Source organism: Oncorhynchus kisutch, linkage group LG3 (genome assembly GCF_002021735.2).
Source record: "Oncorhynchus kisutch isolate 150728-3 linkage group LG3, Okis_V2, whole genome shotgun sequence".
In the NCBI taxonomy this organism is placed as follows: Eukaryota; Metazoa; Chordata; class Actinopteri; order Salmoniformes; family Salmonidae; genus Oncorhynchus; species Oncorhynchus kisutch.
In genome coordinates this window covers 29,302,642-29,320,651 of record NC_034176.2, presented here as the reverse complement: position 1 = coordinate 29,320,651, position 18,010 = coordinate 29,302,642, and the positions used below count along the sequence as shown (strand labels likewise).

Below are 18,010 nucleotides of genomic sequence, written 5' to 3'. Positions count from 1 at the left end.
GATCCCAGCCGGCGACCCAAAAAAACGACTTCGTAAAAGGGGAAACAGAGCGGTCTTCTGGTCAGACTCCGGAGACGGGCACATCGTGCACCACTCCCTAGCATTCTTCTCGCCAATGTCCAGTCTCTTGACAACAAGGTTGATGAAATCCGAGCAAGGGTAGCATTCCAGAGGGACATCAGAGACTGTAACGTTCTTTGCTTCACGGAAACATGGCTCACTGGAGAGACTCTATCGGAGTCGGTGCAGCCAACTGGTTTCTCCACGCATCGCGCAGACCGAAACAAACATCTTTCTGGTAAGAAGAGGGGCGGGGGCGTATGCTTCATGGTTAACGTGACGTAGTGTGATCATAACATACAGGTACTCAAGTCCTTCTGTTCACCTGATTTAGAATTCCTCACAATCAAATGTCGACCGCATTATCTACCAAGGGACTTCTCTTCGATTTATAATCACAGCCGTATATATTCCCCCCCAAGCAGACACATCGATGGCTCTGAACGAACTTTATTTGACTCTTTGCAAACTGGAATCCATTTATCTGGAGGCTGCATTCATTGTAGCTAGGGATTTTAACAAGGCTAATCTGAAAACAAGACTCCCTAAATTGTATCAGCATATCGATTGCGCAACCAGGGATGGAAAAACCTTGGATCACTGCTATTCTAACTTCCGCGACGCATATAAGGCCCTGCCCCGCCCTCCTTTCGGAAAAGTTGACCACGACTCCATTTTGTTGATCCCTGCCTACAGACAGAAACTAAAACAAGAAGCTCCCGCGCTGAGGTCTGTTCAACGCTGGTCCGACCAATCTGATTCCACACTCCAAGACTGCTTCCATCACGTGGACTGGGATATCTTTCGTATTGCGTCAGACAACAACATTGGTGAATACGCTGATTCGGTGAGCGAGTTCATTAGAACGTGCGTTGAAGATGTCGTTCCCATAGTAATGATTAAAACATTCCCAAATCAGAAACCGTTGATTGATGGCAGCATTCGCGTGAAACTGAAAGCCCGAACCACTGCTTTTACTCAGGGCAAGGTGACCGGAAACATGACCAAATACAAACCGTGTAACTATACCCTCCGCAAGGCAATCAAACAAGCTAAGCGTCAGTATAGAGACAAAGTAGAATCTCAATTCAACGGCTCAGACACAAGAGGTATGTGGCAGGGTCTACAGTCAATCACGGATTACAAACAGAAAACTAGCCCAGTCACGGACCAGGATGTCTTGCTCCCAGGCAGACTAAATAACTTTTTTGCCCGCTTTGAGGACAATACAGTGCCACTGACACGGCCCGCAACTAAAACATGCGCACTCTCCTTCACTGCAGCCGATGTGAGAAACATTTAAACGTGTCAACCCTCGCAAGGCTGCAGGCCCAGACGGCATCCCCAGCCGCGCCCTCAGAGCATGCGCAGACCAGCTGGCTGGTGTGTTTACGGACATATTCAATCAATCCCTATCCCAGTCTGTTGTTCCCACATGCTTCAAGAGGGCCACCATTGTTCCTGTTCCCAAGAAAGCTAAGGTAACTGAGCTAAACGACCACCGCCCCGTAGCACTCACTTCCGTCATCATGAAGTGCTTTGAGAGACTAGTCAAGGACCATATCACCTCCACCCTACCTGACACCCTAGACCCACTCCAATTTGCTTACCACCCAAATAGGTCCACAGACGATGCAATCTCAACCCCACTGCACACTGCCCTAACCCATCTGGACAAGAGGAATACCTATGTGAGAATGCTGTTCATCGACTACAGCTCGGCATTTAACACCATAGTGCCCTCCAAGCTCGTCATCAAGCTCGAGACCTTGGGTCTCGACCCCGCCCTGTGCAACTGGGTACTGGACTTCCTGACGGGCCGCCCCCAGGTGGTGAGGGTAGGCAACAACATTTCCACCCCGCTGATCCTCAACACTGGGGCCCCACAAGGGTGCGTTCTGAGCCCTCTCCTGTACTCCCTGTTCACCCACGACTGCGTGGCCACGCACGCCTCCAACTCAATCATCAAGTTTGCGGACGACACAACAGTGGTAGGCTTGATTACCAACAACGACGAGACGGCCTACAGGGAGGAGGTGAGGGCCCTCGGAGTGTGGTGTCAGGAAAATAACCTCACACTCAACGTCAACAAAACTAAGGAGATGATTGTGGACTTCAGGAAACAGCAGAGGGAACACCCCCCTATCCACATTGATGGAACAGTAGTGGAGAGGGTAGTAAGTTTTAAGTTCCTCGACGTACACATCACAGACAACCTGAATTGGTCCACCCACACAGACCGCATCGTGAAGAAGGCGCAGCAGCGCCTCTTCAACCTCAGGACGCTGAAGAAATTTGGCTTGTCACCAAAAGCACTCACAAACTTCTACAGATGCACAATCGAGAGCATCCTGTCGGGCTGTATCACCGCCTGGTACGGCAACTGCTCCGCCCACAACCGTAAGGCTCTCCAGAGGGTAGTGAGGTCTGCACAACGCATCACCGGGGGCAAACTACCTGCCCTCCAGGACACCTACACCACCCGATGTCACAGGAAGGCCATAAAGATCATCAAGGACAACACCCACCCGAGCCACTGCCTGTTCACCCCGCTATCATCCAGAAGGCGAGGTCAGTACAGGTGCATCAAAGCTGGGACCGAGAGACTGAAAAACAGCTTCTATCTCAAGGCCATCAGACTGTTAAACTGCCACCACTAACATTGAGTGGCTGCTGCCAACACACTGACTCAACTCCAGCCACTTTAATAATGGGAATTGATAGGAAATGATATAAAATATATCACTAGCCACTTTAAACAATGCTACCTAAATAATGTTTACATACCCTACATTATTCATCTCATATGTATATACTGTACTCTATCATCTACTGCATCTTTATGTAATACATGTATCACTACCCACTTTAACTATGCCACTTTGTTTACATAGTCATCTCATATGTATATACTGCACTCAATACCATCTACTGTATCTTGCCTATGCCGCTCTGTACCATCACTCACTCATATCTTTATGTACATATTCTTTATCCCCTTACACTTGTGTCTATAAAGTAGTAGTTTTGGAATTGTTAGCTAGATTACTTGTTGGTTATTACTGCATTGTCGGAACTAGAAGCACAAGCATTTCACTACACTCGCATTAACGTCTGCTAACCATGTGTATGTGACAAATAAAATTTGATTTGATTTGACTAAGCAAGAACACTTGCTTGGCCTCGCGTGCTTTTATCTCCACAACCGTAGTAGGCGCGAGCACATTGACTAGCAAGGAAACGTGTGTTGCGGTATTTCAGTGTGCGTCACTGCATGGATGGAAATCGACATGACAGAGCTGTTCCGCTAATACAGTCCTTCACAGAAAGTTATGTTAGGCCAACTAATCTTTAACAGTCTGTTAATTAGTCAGTTGTTGATCTCTCCTCCTTGATATAGCTGGATCTTATTTTTTTATTTCACCTTTTTTTAACCAGGTAGGCAAGTTGAGAACAAGTTCTCATTTACAATTGCGACCTAGCTAAGATAAAGCAAAGCAGTTCGACACACAACAACAGTTACACATGGAGTAAAACAAACATACAGTCAATAATACAGTAGAAAAATAAGTCTATATACAATGTGAGCAAATGAGGTGAGATAAGGGAGGTAAAGGCAACAAAAAAAAAGGCCATGGTGGTGAAGTAAATACAATATAGCAAGTAAAACACTGGAATGGTAGATTTGCAGTGGAAGAATGTGCAAAGTAGAGAGAGAAATAATGGGGTGCAAAGGGAAGTGGTAGTTGTTTGGGCTAAATTATAGATGGGCTATGTGCAGTAATCTGTGAGCTGCTCTGACAGCTGGTGCTTAAAGCTAGTGAGGGAGATAAGTGTCTCCATTTTCAGAGATTTGTTGTAGTTCGTTCCAGTCATTGGCAGCAGAGAACTGTAAGGAGAGACAGCCAAATGAGGAATTGGTTTTGGGGTTGACCAGAGAGATATACCTGCTGGAGCGCGTGCTACAGGTGGGTGCTGCTATGGTGACCAGCGAGCTGAGATAAGGGGGGACTTTACCTGTATGTCAATAGTAGGCTTCTAATAATGTAATAGTACTCAGTTTACCAATGACAACGAGCAATGTGGGCGATATGACTGAAAAATCACATTTCCTTTTTTCCCCCAAACCTGTGGGCAAATAACAAAGATTATCGAGATGCATCGTGTTCTCGAAATAAGCGATGTTGTACAATTGAAGTTCAAATACACTGCATTTCAAACAGTCAGCAATGATCTAATGAATTTCGGGCTTGTGAAGTTATACCTAGGCTAAATATAAGCCTTTCATACGACCAACAAATAATCGAATTTGCTAATCAGACTATACATACATGCACACACACACACAGTACCAGTCACAAGGTTGGACACTTACTCATTCCAGGGTTTTTCTTTTTTACTATTGTCTACATTGTAGAATAATTGTGAAGACAAACAATGAAAATGCAGATATGGAATCATGTAGTAACCAAAACTGTTAAACAAATCAAAATATATTTGAGATTATTCAAATGGCCACCCCTTTATAAAAAAAAAATGCAATCACTGATCTGGCTTTTAAGTCCATGAAAAGGCCCTTTTTTGTTACACATGTAACTAGAACCATGCGTAATGCACATTCACTAATAATGCCAAACTTCTTACAGCAGGCATTAGGCTATAGACAATTAACACTGGTATCATCAACGATCGCTCAAGCCCACGTGCTAGTTCATCTTTATAGTTCTAGTTTAGCTATCTTATTTGCTAGCTAACAAGGTTGCACAGTTGAATTGTTATGAACACACCCTTCTGTTTGAAAAGCATGTTAGCCTGTTCAGATGTTGAAATCAAGTGGTCTACCTTATTTCTTAGAATGCGAACGTGTTGCCAATTCTTTTATATAATTGTGTTTTATGCTTATTGCACTTTTTATAAAACACAAACTAGACAGCTAGTATAACAGTCTTTGGCTAAAATGCTGCTAGCGGTACCAATGCCGCGTGTGACAAACCTGAGCATTCATTTTACATAATCAATGTTCGTTGATACACTCTGTTTAGTTGTCTGCTCTGCGCGTAATTTGAGTAGTTGAGACATAAAAAGGGTATCGTTAGAAAAGTTCTCTATTACAGTAAAATAATGTCTCAATGTGTTTGTGTCCATATGACTGATTCTGGTGGACCAAAGCTCAAACGAAAATAACGAGTTGAAAACGCTTGTCAGAGGAAGAGGTGATCTCTCAACTTCGTTGGCGTGAGAGGCAGGGAGAGGGTCTTGGTGTGTATAAACCATAGAGGAATAGGCAAAGCGAGATGTTTCACTCGCTAAAATCTGTCCAAAATAAGGCCAATGTGTTTCTATGGGCTTATTTTGGACCCGACGCTTGTCGCCTGACTTCACACCTTTGAGACAACGGCTCCGATTGTTAGGGCAGAGACATGAGCATCTTGTCATTATATACAGATCTCTGGTGTAAGTGGGAAGGTGCACAGAGGAGCTAAAGAGACAAGACCAAAAATACATCTTGAGAACAAGTGGCCATATATGCTCATTAAAACGTTGATTATTGTGATACAGGCATTTGGAATATCACGCAAAACATGCATTCGGATTAATCAAATTAATTTGATCTATCGCCCAGCCCTATGTTGAATGACTGGTAGCCTAGTAGTCAGACTTGATGGATTAGGTCAGAGATGGAGATCTGAAACAAGCTCATATTAGCCTATTTCATTTGTTTCATATGTCAAATAGCCTACAGTTAACTAGACTTTTGCATTTCATCCAGTAATAGAATTATTCCGAATATTCTCCCCAAACAGAATTAAGCCAGTTTAAATTTTCACTATACTATCCACAAAGACTTAAAATTCTTAATATATATATATTTTTTAATGTGTTATATGTAACACTTTAATTTAGGATCAAACACAAGACTTCTGTGTTCGCTACGTTGTTTGATATAATTTAACTCAAGGTTTCAGGAAATGGCAGTTACAGGTTTTCCAAAAAGGCGAAACACTTCAGCTTCCATAGGGGGAAGTTGACTGACCCCCACCCAACCTTAGGCCTACATCAGCAAAACCTTGTCAGAAAAACGTAGGGAGAGCCCTGATTTTACCTTTAAATGCTTTTCTAGTTAGCTACTGAAGAGCAGCCAATTACCAAGTACCCATAAGTCCATAGCCTACCATTCCTTCTGAGGCAACATTATTAAGCAAAAAAATATGCATTTGTCTAATGATTTGAGCAGTGTGGGTGTTGCGCAGGGCCGGGGGTGACACCACCATGCTGAAGTGGGACTTTTAAAAAGGTTTAAGGTTGGCAGGTCTGCTAATGTGGAATACATATGTGTTGAAATGATTTGTTCTGTGTTTTGATTATTACAGTGTTAATTGTCATCCTTCTCTTCCCTCTCCAGGACTACAAGGCAGATGAGGACCCTGCTCTGTTCAAGTCAGCTAAGACTGGTAGAGGACCCCTGGGACCCAACTGGAAGGTATACCTCTCACTGGAACACCAGGGAGGGAGGGAGACTGCAGTTTGATGAAGACAAATCACCTCTCTCTGCTCTAATTGGGCGTAATAGAAATTGCAAGTGATCAGGTCAGATTAGCCCCTCCTGTCTCAGCCCTGCTCACACGCTCTCAGCCAGCCAGGAGTGTGTGTGTGTTTGTACGTGGCTGTCTGCCCTGGAATGTACTATGCGTGTCATCTCTCTTAGTTTGAGCTAGGAACAGCTCTGTTTTTTACAATGAGTCTGCGAGATATTTGTTTGTAAAAAGTGAGAGGTGATGAAAACAGCTCATCCAGAGATACCGTTTTCCCATCAAACCCTTCATCTACAGCCCTGCAAACAGGCCCATGATGTCAAACTAGTTAGATCTCCACCCAGCAATGGTTTACATCCCTTATATACTTAACAAAAATATAAACGCAACATGTAAAGGGTTGGTCCCATGTTTGATGAGCTGAAATAAAAGATCCCAGATATGTTCCATATGCATAAAAAGCCTAATTCTCTCAAATCTTGTGCACAAATCTGTTTACATCCCTTTTAGTGAGCATTTCAAATTTCCCAACATAATCCATCCACCTGACAGATGTGGCATATCAAACGGATCAAACGGCTTGATCATTACAAAGGTGCGCCTTGTGCTGGGGACAAAAGCCCACTCTAAAATGTGCAGTTTTGTCACACAACACAATGTCACAAGTGTCTCAGGTTTTGAGTGTGCAATCGGCATGCAGGAATGTCCACCGGAGCTGTTGACAGATAATTGAATGTAGATTTTTCTACCATAAGCTGCCGCCAACGTTGTTTTTAGAGAATTTGACTACGTCTTACCAGCCTCACAACTGCAGACCACTTGTAACCACGCCTACCCAGGACCAAAAAGATCCGGCTTCTTCACCTGTGGGATCTTCTGAGACAGCCACCCGGACAGCTGATGAAACTGAGGAATCTTTTTCTGTTTTAAAGCCCTTTTTGTGTGGGATAAACTAATTCTGACTGGGTGGGCCTGGCTCCCCAGTGGGTGGGCCTGGCTCCCCAGTGGGTGGGCCTGGCTCCCAAGTGAGTGGGCCTGGCTCCCAAGTGAGTGGACCTATGCCCAGCCCCTGCCCAGTCATCTGAAATCCATATTAATTTATTTCAATTGACAGATTTCCTAATGAACTGTAACTCAGTAAAATAGTTGAAATTGTTAGATGTTGCATATTTATATTTTTTGTTCAGTATAGTTCAACGTGGAAAAGTTTTTCTGCTCTGCGACAACTTGCACAGATGAGACTGCTAAACAGCTTTATAAAGTCTAAAGCAACTTTTCATTTAGACCCCCCTCACCTTGGACATGGAAACACTTTTTGGAGAGGAAAAAATGAGAGAATCTTAATTAAAGTTACAACAGAGAACACTATTTGTGCCAGCTTCTCGGAGCAGTAGAACTCTTCTATCTCTGCGTGCACACATGCTTCCGTATTGGCACACTTTGTATTTCTGAAAACTCCTGGTCCTTTGAGCAGGGCGACGGGAGAGAAGAAATGTCACCGTAAATGTTTTGATGTGGTTTCCGTTTTATGTGAAGTTCTCCTTTAGCGGTGACAACTTTTCTAGCTAAACCCTACGCAAATGTAGAATGTTTTTCATTCCCACCATCCCCCTCTCTCTCCTCTGTGATGGGAGCATCAAACGGTGGTGGGATGGGTGTGATTGCGGCAGGTCTGGCATTTCTCCCTGTGTGCAGCGCTAGAATGAAGTGATTAATTAAACTGGTGTTCTGGGAGTGGTGTGCGCGTGTGTGTTCTGGGGGCAAGCAGGTCTTGGGTGTTAATAATGGAACCGGCTTTGTGCTGAGATGCCGTTATCGCTGTGTGATGCGAGCAGCGTTTTATCTGCCTTCCCCGGCCACAAAGGCATGCCTGTCTGGAACAGTGTCGCTGTCAGGGTGGAGCGAGAGAAATGGTCCCTTCATCTGGAGTTTATCCACTTTGCTCTCTCTCCTCTTCCTCTCAGGGAGACCGAGTGCAAGCTGCAGATGGATTTAAAACTGTTTTGTAGATTAGAAGACTTATCTGTCTACTGCATATTCTCATATCGATAATTATTTTACTAAGCTTCGTTTCCAAAACATGATGTATTAATGACATTTTAATGGTTGGAATACCGCAGAGATTTGTCCAAACCGGTTGAATTTTTCTGTGTTCTCAAATCGCACTCTGCTTTCTTCTCTTTGAAAGTTCCATTATTGGGAAGTTTGCATAAACTTTGCTTATTTGCATATTCAGTTTTTTTGTAATATCTTGTCAACATAAATGATTTAGTGTGTCTTCTTGCATTGTTTTCTCAGTGTCTGTTCTCCTGTTGTGTTGCTACTAACAGAAGGAGCTGGTTAGTAAGGCTGACTGCCCGAGGATGTGTGCCTACAAACTGGTCACTGTCAAGTTCAAGTGGTGGGGCCTGCAGAACAAGGTGGAGAGCTTTATTCACAAGGTTAGGACATGTTTTTTTTCTTCAGGTTAACAGACACTAGCTATGTTCCATTAACTTGTCCAATGATTTGTTGTCGACATTAAAGTTGTGATAGAAAATATGCATAAAAAGCTTATTTCTCTCAAATTGTGCACAATGTGTTATAATCCATCCACCTGACAGGTGGGGCATATCAATAAACTGATTAAACAGCATGATCATTACACAGGTGCACCTTGTGCTGGGGACAATAAAAGGCCATTCTAAAATGTGCAGTCACACGACACAATGCCACAGACCAGTCACCTGGACAGCTGATGAAGCGGAGTATTTCTGTCTGTAATCAAGCCCTTTTGTGGTGAAAAACTGACTGGCTGGGCCTGGTTCCCCAGTGGGAGGGCCTATGCCCACCCATGGCTGCGCCCCTGCCCAGTCATGTGAAATCCATAGATTAGGTCCTAATGAATTTATTTCATTTGACTGATTTCCTTATGAACTGTAACTCAGTAAAATAGTTGAAATTATCCGATGTTGCGTTTTTAATTATTTTGTTAAGTATCTTTAAGCTGCAAAAACCTAGTATTGAATAAAAATGAACTGGTTTTGAAGTGTTTCCATGATCCATTTAGGCAAATCGTGCATGCCTTCCCACCGATCTGTTTCATGTCTCCGGTAGCCCGCAAAAGCCAGCATGGATAGAATGCAAGAATTGACTGTTTGCCATAATTATTAGAATATGTGCCAGCTTATTGTCGAAGTCAGTGTCCTGTTGAAACTTACACTCCTGTAGCCTAGATCTGATATACTTTTATGGTATAACTTGCATCCAGAAAAGCAAGGCGGCGCCATTCATGCATTCTTGAAAGTCAAGACATTTATTTTTATAGTCGAAAAATAGATTTAGCAATCAGTTGCTATTTAGAATTAAACTTGGAGGGGAGCTTTATAGTTCTGTGATGACATCACGTGCCCCGCCCCGCGTACCTTCTTGATTATTCGGCAATCATAATTTATTCAAAAACAACGTAGTCATTTTTCGCAATAAAGAACAATCCACCTCTGTCGAATGATGCAATTTGTATTCATCTTTAGAACATTTATCCTATAGCTGTGTCTCCATTCCACATGTCACATTGTTTTTTTTGCGACATTGCTTTTGTAAAATAAACCTGGGTCAAAGGAAACCTGCCTACTGAGTCATCAAGAGTGAATATAATAATCCAAGCAGCACTGTAAATGAATCTGTAGGTACACCTCAAACACCTGGGTTATATGGTTTATGCTCAGTCTTTTGATATCCAGGACTAGACTGTATAGCATCTGACCAAGATGTGTACCTTCCTTTTTTATTCTGTCACTATCTGACACATGCTTCCTGGTATCCTTTTCTTTACCTCTGTATGCCTCTATCCATGTTCTCTCCTCCAGCAAGAGAAGCGCATCTTCACGAACTTCCATCGCCAGCTGTTCTGTTGGATTGACAAGTGGGTGGAGCTGACTATGGAGGACATCAGGCGGATGGAGGCGGAGACCCAGAAGGAGCTGGAGGAGGTATGTAAAGGAACATAGTGGATTACAAATGGGAGAAAGGTTCAATACTTACCAAGGCTTACTACACTAAACCTCCAAATCCATTAGAGAGAGTGTGCCGTTTCTAGGCATCATCTCTTTAGCATTGTCATGGCGGCAGATCACTGCAGTGCTGCCCTATGTACTTGGCAGTGTTTGCCTTGTGGGTCCTGGCCGTGGTTGGATAGCAGGCTGTCTTAGCCTGTCTGGTGTCATCCCTCAGAGACAGTGGTAATGTTAGGAAGCTCATTGGAAGAGTCATCAGGATCTCTGGAAGGGAGGCTGGTTTGTCTGTTCATTAGTGGTCTTGAAACACACGATTTCTCTAAATTCGTATCCCTCCCTAGATCCTTTTCCTAGAATTCTGATGATTATTTTGACTTTATAATAGAAAATCTGAGCTAAACACCCTGTTAATTTATTTCAATCTGTTAAATCAATGATCCCCTCTTATACTTTAATGTAAATAAATCAGCTTTTTGTGTTTTATGACAAACTAAAAAGTGTGATTTTATGACATTGTAATTTTTCCCATTTTATGTGACTTTATTTACTGCCTGTCATAATATTGAAAGGAACATCAGTCCTAGTCTTCTCATCAGTAGAGGGTTCACTTTTCTTTTTACCGTGTTTGTTTGATTCGACCATGTGTACTCACAATGCTGTCCAAAGGGATATGGGGGTGGAATTCTACATTCCTACCCCTATCCCCTTCTCCAGCCTGTCTGTCTCCCCCTCCCAGGGTTCCCCCACATTGTTTATTCTGGAAAAGTCAGGGAAATGTGTGATATTTTCAAAGAAATCCATCTCAACCTTGAGAGAATTGTAATCACATACAGTGCATTCAGAAAGTATTCAGACCCCCTTGAATTTTTTTCACATTTTGTTACATTACAGCCTTATTCTAAAATGAATTAATTACATGTTGTTGGCACCTGGCACCATCCCTACGGTGAAGCGGGGTGGCAGCATCTTGCTGTGTGGATGTTTTTCAGCGGCAGGGACGCTAAAAAATAGCTCCCCATCCAACCTGACAGAGCTTTAGAGGATCTGCAGAGAAGAATGGGAGAAACTCCCCAAATAAAGGTGTGCCAAGCTTGTAGCGTCATACCCAAGAAGACTGTAATCGCTGCCATAGGTGATTCAACAAAGTACTGAGTATAGGGTAAATGTGATATTTCACTTTCCATTTTCTTTCAAATTGTCTTCGTCATTATGGGATATTATCTGTAGGGACACACACAATGTATTCCATTTTAGAATAAAGCTGTAAAGTAACAATGCGGATTAGTCAAGGGGTCTGAATACTTTCCGAATGCACTGTATAGCCTGTCACTCCTTTTACAGTCGAGCCTACATTTTGGAATAGACAGCCTAGTCTTGGTCCATTGTGATTTTTCATTATAATACAAAACCTTCATCCTTGAAGTCATTAAAAAGTCAGACATTTAGATGGGTAACTTGTGTGGGAACCCTCCCTCCCTTTCCCCCAATCTCTACCTCTGCTCTTACAGGCCTCCTGATTCTATCATTTTACATCTAGATGCGTAGGAAGGGCTCTGTTCGAGGCACGAAGGCTTCAGACGAGTAGCTGCTCCAGGTGTAGGTCTGACGAAGGCTGTGTAAGTGCAACTAGAGTCGGGCCAATAGCAGACATGTTGGTTCCTCCTCCACTATCTCTCATGGATTCCTTGTCTGTCTTCTCCCACTGGATTCTCTTGGTATTGCTGCATGTTTACACTGCTTTCACTCCATATACAGTGGTGTCGTAACAAGGATTTATGGTCTGGTTTGTGTGGGTGTCTGTGTGTGTTCTTGTCACGTGAACTTCCAGAACTCTGACTTGTATTAGTTAATCAATAACACCAGATCTCAGAGAAATGAAGCATTTGCCAGATCGTTAAGTATATTGCTGACATCGCGAAAAGCTCTGTGTGTGTGTCTACTCAATCTCCCCATGTGAGGGCAGACATCTGTTCAGCCTGTTTTCAGAGCCAAGGCGAGAGAGAGCAGGTTTTAAAAAGGCTATGGCATCCAGGTAAAGCCCAACTAACAAGAAGTCAGCACTGGTTTCTGGCCTTGTATCTATAGTCCAAAGAAAGGCCATACATAATATGGATAACAAACGCACACAAAAACGCTCATCTGGCACTGCAGACTTCTGTTTGTATCACATTCTCAGTAAGGCCTTACCAATCACACCCTGTTGGCCCCACTCGGAATATCAATCTGAGCGCTTTTGGCCGTACATGGAGGAATCTGGGCCGGACTGGCCGAAGTGGGGCGGTCTCAAGCATTCCTGGCCTGGCACCAAAGCTGATCATCTGCTTCTTCCCACTCTACATCTCGCCCAATCCTACATGTGTTTCTCATTTTCCCCTGGACTATGTAAACCGACTAGTGCCATCAAAGAGGCCCTCGGCATGGAGGAGTGCTTGGCCTGGGCTTCTGAGCTGAGGGGTCGCCAGGGTTACACTGTGCCAGTACTGTAGGGCTCCACAGGGCGGCACCCATGGGTTGGAGTCTTAATACCATTTATAACGACACGCTCAGTTTCTGCTCTTTTACCAGTTCAACACCCATACACCCCCAGCTCCTGTAGATGGTTAAGCTCAGTGTCCTAGAGAGCTTTATCACCTTATGTATAGACTTTGAACATGTGCTTCAGGTGAAATGAGGTTGAGTAGTAATTTATGTATCAGGATCTTAAAAAGTGTTGTGGTTGGACTACACTGTGTGAGTGATAAATACCATGTTTTACAGATGATGCACCAATAGGCCTGTCTGCTTGTGTGCTAACACGGGTGGGGTGGTGGTGGGGGAGAAAAACCCTTCAAGATGGCTTCCTCTGCCTCATTAACATACAAATGGAATTCTGCAGTTGAAAAGGAGCCTGTGCTGAGATTGAGGAGGGAGGGAGAAGTGGCAGGTAGAATCCTCATGTCATTATATCAGATTTCTAGTCCTCTGTTTAGGGCCAGCATGGTGCGGTTGAACTCTTCCATTAAGGTATTCTGCTATCAAATTCAGCCACTAATTGACTTTCTAAAGTCATCAGCCTTTAGGTTTCAGCCTTTAGGTTTCAGGTCCTCACACCCTATCTACCTAAAAGATAAACAAGGGCTCAATAAGAACCATTTTTATACATTCTTTAAAAAAGAAAGTTTGAAGATTCTAAATGTTGATTGCTTCTCGGTGAACAGAATGCTGGAATTTCTGCCACATCCATCCCAGTTTCTTTGACAGTAACAAGCAGCCTTTCTTCTCGCAGAATTCCACTTGTTGACGCATGCTCTCACAGAACCTGCCTCCACTTGTTTGGTCTCTGTAGAGATGTAGTAAATGTCTGTTTATTTCTTTCTCTCGCTGCCTATCCCCTTTTCTCTACCTCAGCTTCGCAAACAAGGTCAAGTACGAGGAACCAGTGCTGCCGATGCCGAATGAGATGGAGGGTTTTAAACAGAGATGAAGAGTGAAGATGAAGAATTTCGACGTGTGCTCCCTGCGTGCCACCTTTTTACCTTACTGATTCAGGATGAGGAGGACCAGGGCTCTGCTCCAATCGCTCAATAGACCAGCACCCTGACCTACCTGCATCCAATTATAGACATTCTATCCACAGAATAATTGATTTGTAGAAAGTGACACGATCATAGCTTGTAATTTTGATCTCCTAAAGACATTATCAAGAAGTAATGACCTCAGTAAAGCCAGCTACCACCACCATGTTGTTGATAGACTAGTCCCTCTATCTTCTCTTGATAGACGCTTAGAGGGCTGCTTGGTTGTTGAGAGATTAATATTTTCAAAGCATTTAATTGGCATGATTCCCGTATCGCAGGTGTTGGACCTGTATTTTGTTATTCCAGTCGAGTAGGATCGTTCCTCTGTGGTCTGTTGCCTTGCCCATTTTAATTTTTTTTTCCTTTGTATTCGTTGATATTTTCCCCAGATCATTCCTTTCATGTCCTCTTCTAGCTGTTCATAACTCTATGGTTTTCCATTAGCTGGCGAAAGAGATCCTGTCAGTGTGTTCTCCAAAAACGTGTCCCTTCCTGCCATGGCGTTCATTAAGAGATTACTGACACCCTCGGCACCTGTGCCCATCCTAATATTTCCCCCTCCCTCTGCATCTTATTAACACTCTGATGATCTTGTCCACACAGGTATTTCACACTCACTCCCATGCAAATTAACACAAACACACACTCATATGCACATGTAGACCCGCGCACACACACAGGTGTGAATGCCTTTGTGGTGGCTGATTTCTTCCAAGCTCAAGCTGGGCAGATCCCTGCAGGATCCTTCAACTGAAGGGAAGTGGCTGTTGGAGTGTTTGGAGCTGTCACTGTTTTTCCCACACTCTCCATTCTCCATACGCTCACACTCAGTCAATCCGCTCCTCCCCAGCGGATGTCCCCAGAGCGAAACCGCACTGAAAAACAGTCACAGATGGCGCTACACCCTTCCAGTCTCTGTCACGCACTGCTCACCCCACCCTGCAGTCCACCACCCCAGTAGCCTGCCTGTCTGTCTGCCTTATTCCTGTGGATCTCTGGGACCGTGTTCTGCTGCAGGTCGTATCCTGCTGAACAGGGGCATCAGGTCAACAGACACCCAGCACCACCCTAGCCCAGACCAGGCTACCACCCTAGCCCAGACCAGGCCACACCTGACTGAGCCTGTTTACTGTCGCAGCTGCCACCCTACCTACTCACTCAGCACTACACTGCCTTACTGTACCTATACAGTACCCCCACATGACATACTGTACCTCCACTCTGTCATCTACCCCTTTACCTCTTTGCCAGACTGGGGGTCTGCTTCTGGGTGCTAACGAGCACCACCATGCCTTCTGGCTCCACACGGGCACCAGTTAGGAACCACTCCGTAGTATTTTAGGATTTACAACAGGGACACTGATCAACAGAGGGTAGAACAGGGATGGTCCTCGGGGGCCTGAGTTGGTCTCTCACTTGCACCAGCTAACACACCTGACTCCACTAAACAGCTAATCATGCAAGAATTAGAATGCAATTTGTTTAATCCGCTGTGCTTGCTAGGGATGGGGGGTGACACTACTCTGGCCCCTGAGAACTGGAGTTGCCCATCCCTGGGGCAGATGAAGGGCTTGAATGGTTTGCAATGACTTTAAGATCTGTTTTAGTTTAACCACACAATGTGCTCAAGGTCCTAATGCATGTTTGTTCTATTGAACTGTGGTGGGGTGATTATTCCCTGCCATGATACTGTACTGATGTAGACAACAGCACTCTCCAGCAGCAAGCCGGTCGGACAGTTCCGTGCTGGAGCCCGAATGCTACTCTGTTTAAGCACCAAAGTGCCTTCGTGTTATTGTGTGCATGTTTGCGTGCTTGTGGGACAATAAAGAATGCATGTGGATCTTACCTTGTCATTCAACCTCAGCCATTCTGCCTATTTTTATATATAGACATGCTTGCAGCTAAGATGGATGGAATATTTTTTTATGAAGAGCTTAGCCTTGATGGTCTATTTTTATTGTGAAAGCCTTACAGGGGGATGTGAGAACCTTAGTGATTGGTTTAGTGCTCACCCAAAGAGTCTGCATGGCTCTGGGTGATATCATTTGTTTACATGTGTTGTTTACTATCCACACACTTCCCCAGGGGCAATACAGCAATACTGACTCACCAGCAGATAGATGGCCAACTGAACTCTCCTGAACCCCATAACTGAGTAGAGATATCATGAGTACTCATGTCCGTTTCAGTTGTGACTGACTGACTGACGGGTCATGAAAAGTCATGGCCATAATGGGACTACTGAAGTCCACATTTCCCATCAATGACATTTTATGCAGTCAAAGAAACTGTAAGAGAGGAGTGTTGAATATGACCAATGTCTTAAGATCTGTCTACAACCTCTGCCTTATATTGAATAGAAAACTTGTTAAAACTCCATAATGCAACACCACTCTTGTAGTGAACCATTGTTCTATGATATCTGCACTGTGGGCAAAGGACAGCGGGGAAGTAGTCTTTACAAGAAACTGTACAGCGTGGTCATGATTTATGAAATGTACTGTTAAGTTTCTAGAAGAAAATGCTTTTAAATGTTTCTGATCATCTGAAATTCAGGGGACATGGTAGTGAATGTATTTAATTTTGCCAATTCCATTTGTAGAGTTTTGTGCTGCGAGAAGTCTACATAATGCATCTAATTACCAAATTAAATGTCAACAATGTACTGCTTCTGCTTTCTTTATTCTGATCTGATATTGGCTAGGTTTTGTTTCTGTTGGTCTCTTTGTCTTGGAAGCGTTCTTCTGAATCTGAAGCCTATGTAAATTAATTTTGACATGAGAGAACTGGGTCATATACACTAGATAGAAGCCAAATGGACAAACCGGGATGGACTACCTGAACTTGTCCAACAAGAAACACTTGCTTTCATTGCAAAGCATTTTGCTACGGTGTGCAGTATTGAATAATTTTCCATAGTGTGTTCAGATTGCATGGATATACAGTGCCTTGCGAAATATTGTATTCGGCCCCCTTGAACTTTGCGACCTTTTGTCACATTTCAGGCTTCAAACATAAAGATATAAAACTGTATTTTTTTGTGAAGAATCAACAACAAGTGGGACACAATCATGAAGTGGAACGACATTTATTGGATATTTCAAACCTTTTTAACAAATCAAAAACTGAAAAATTGGGCGTGCAAAATTATTCAGCCCCCTTAAATTAATACTTTGTAGCGCCACCTTTTGCTGCGATTACAGCTGTAAGTCGCTTGGGGTATGTCTATCAGTTTTGCACATCGAGAGACTGACCTTTTTTCCCATTCCTCCTTGCAAAACAGCTCGAGCTCAGTGAGGTTGGATGGAGAGCATTTGTGAACCGCAGTTTTCAGTTCTTTCCACAGATTCTCGATTGGATTCAGGTCTGGACTTTGATGGAGGAATGGCCATTCTAACACCTGGATATGTTTATTTTTGAACCATTCCATTGTAGATTTTGCTTTATGTTTTGGATCATTGTCTTGTTGGAAGACAAATCTCCGTCCCAGTCTCAGGTCTTTTGCAGACTCCATCAGGTTTTCTTCCAGAATGGTCCTGTATTTGGCTCCATCCATCTTCCCATCAATTTTAACCATCTTCCCTGTCCCTGCTGAAGAAAAGCAGGCCCAAACCATGATGCTGCCACCACCATGTTTGACAGTGGGGATGTTGTGTTCAGGGTGATGAGCTGTGTTGCTTTTACGCCAAACATAACGTTTTGCATTGTTGCCAAAAAGTTCAATTTTGGTTTCATCTGACCAGAGCACCTTCTTCCACATGTTTGGTGTGTCTCCCAGGTGGCTTGTGGCAAACTTTAAACGACACTTTTTATGGATATCTTTAAGAAATGGCTTTCTTCTTGCCACTCTTCCATAAAGGTC

The 18,010-nt window shown here is 43.7% G+C and overlaps 1 protein-coding gene across 4 annotated transcripts in view; it reads left to right on the top strand.

Moving 5' to 3' along the window:
* The window catches only part of LOC109879804 (phosphatidylinositol transfer protein beta isoform), a 43,569-nt gene extending 26,756 nt beyond the window's left edge, over window positions 1-16,813 (top strand). For 3 of the 4 annotated variants that reach the window (XM_020471973.2, XM_031820363.1, XM_031820380.1), the window contains 4 exons: window positions 6,464-6,541; window positions 8,924-9,034; window positions 10,442-10,564; window positions 13,976-16,813. In XM_020471973.2, coding sequence (XP_020327562.1) covers window positions 6,464-6,541; window positions 8,924-9,034; window positions 10,442-10,564; window positions 13,976-14,026 — 363 coding nt within the window. In that variant the 3' untranslated portion in view covers window positions 14,027-16,813. Of the gene's footprint in view, window positions 1-6,463; window positions 6,542-8,923; window positions 9,035-10,441; window positions 10,565-12,125; window positions 12,205-13,975 lie in introns of all 4 variants that reach the window. The other variant, XM_031820371.1, reaches the window with a different exon arrangement.
* The last annotated feature ends 1,197 nt before the right edge of the window (window positions 16,814-18,010 follow it).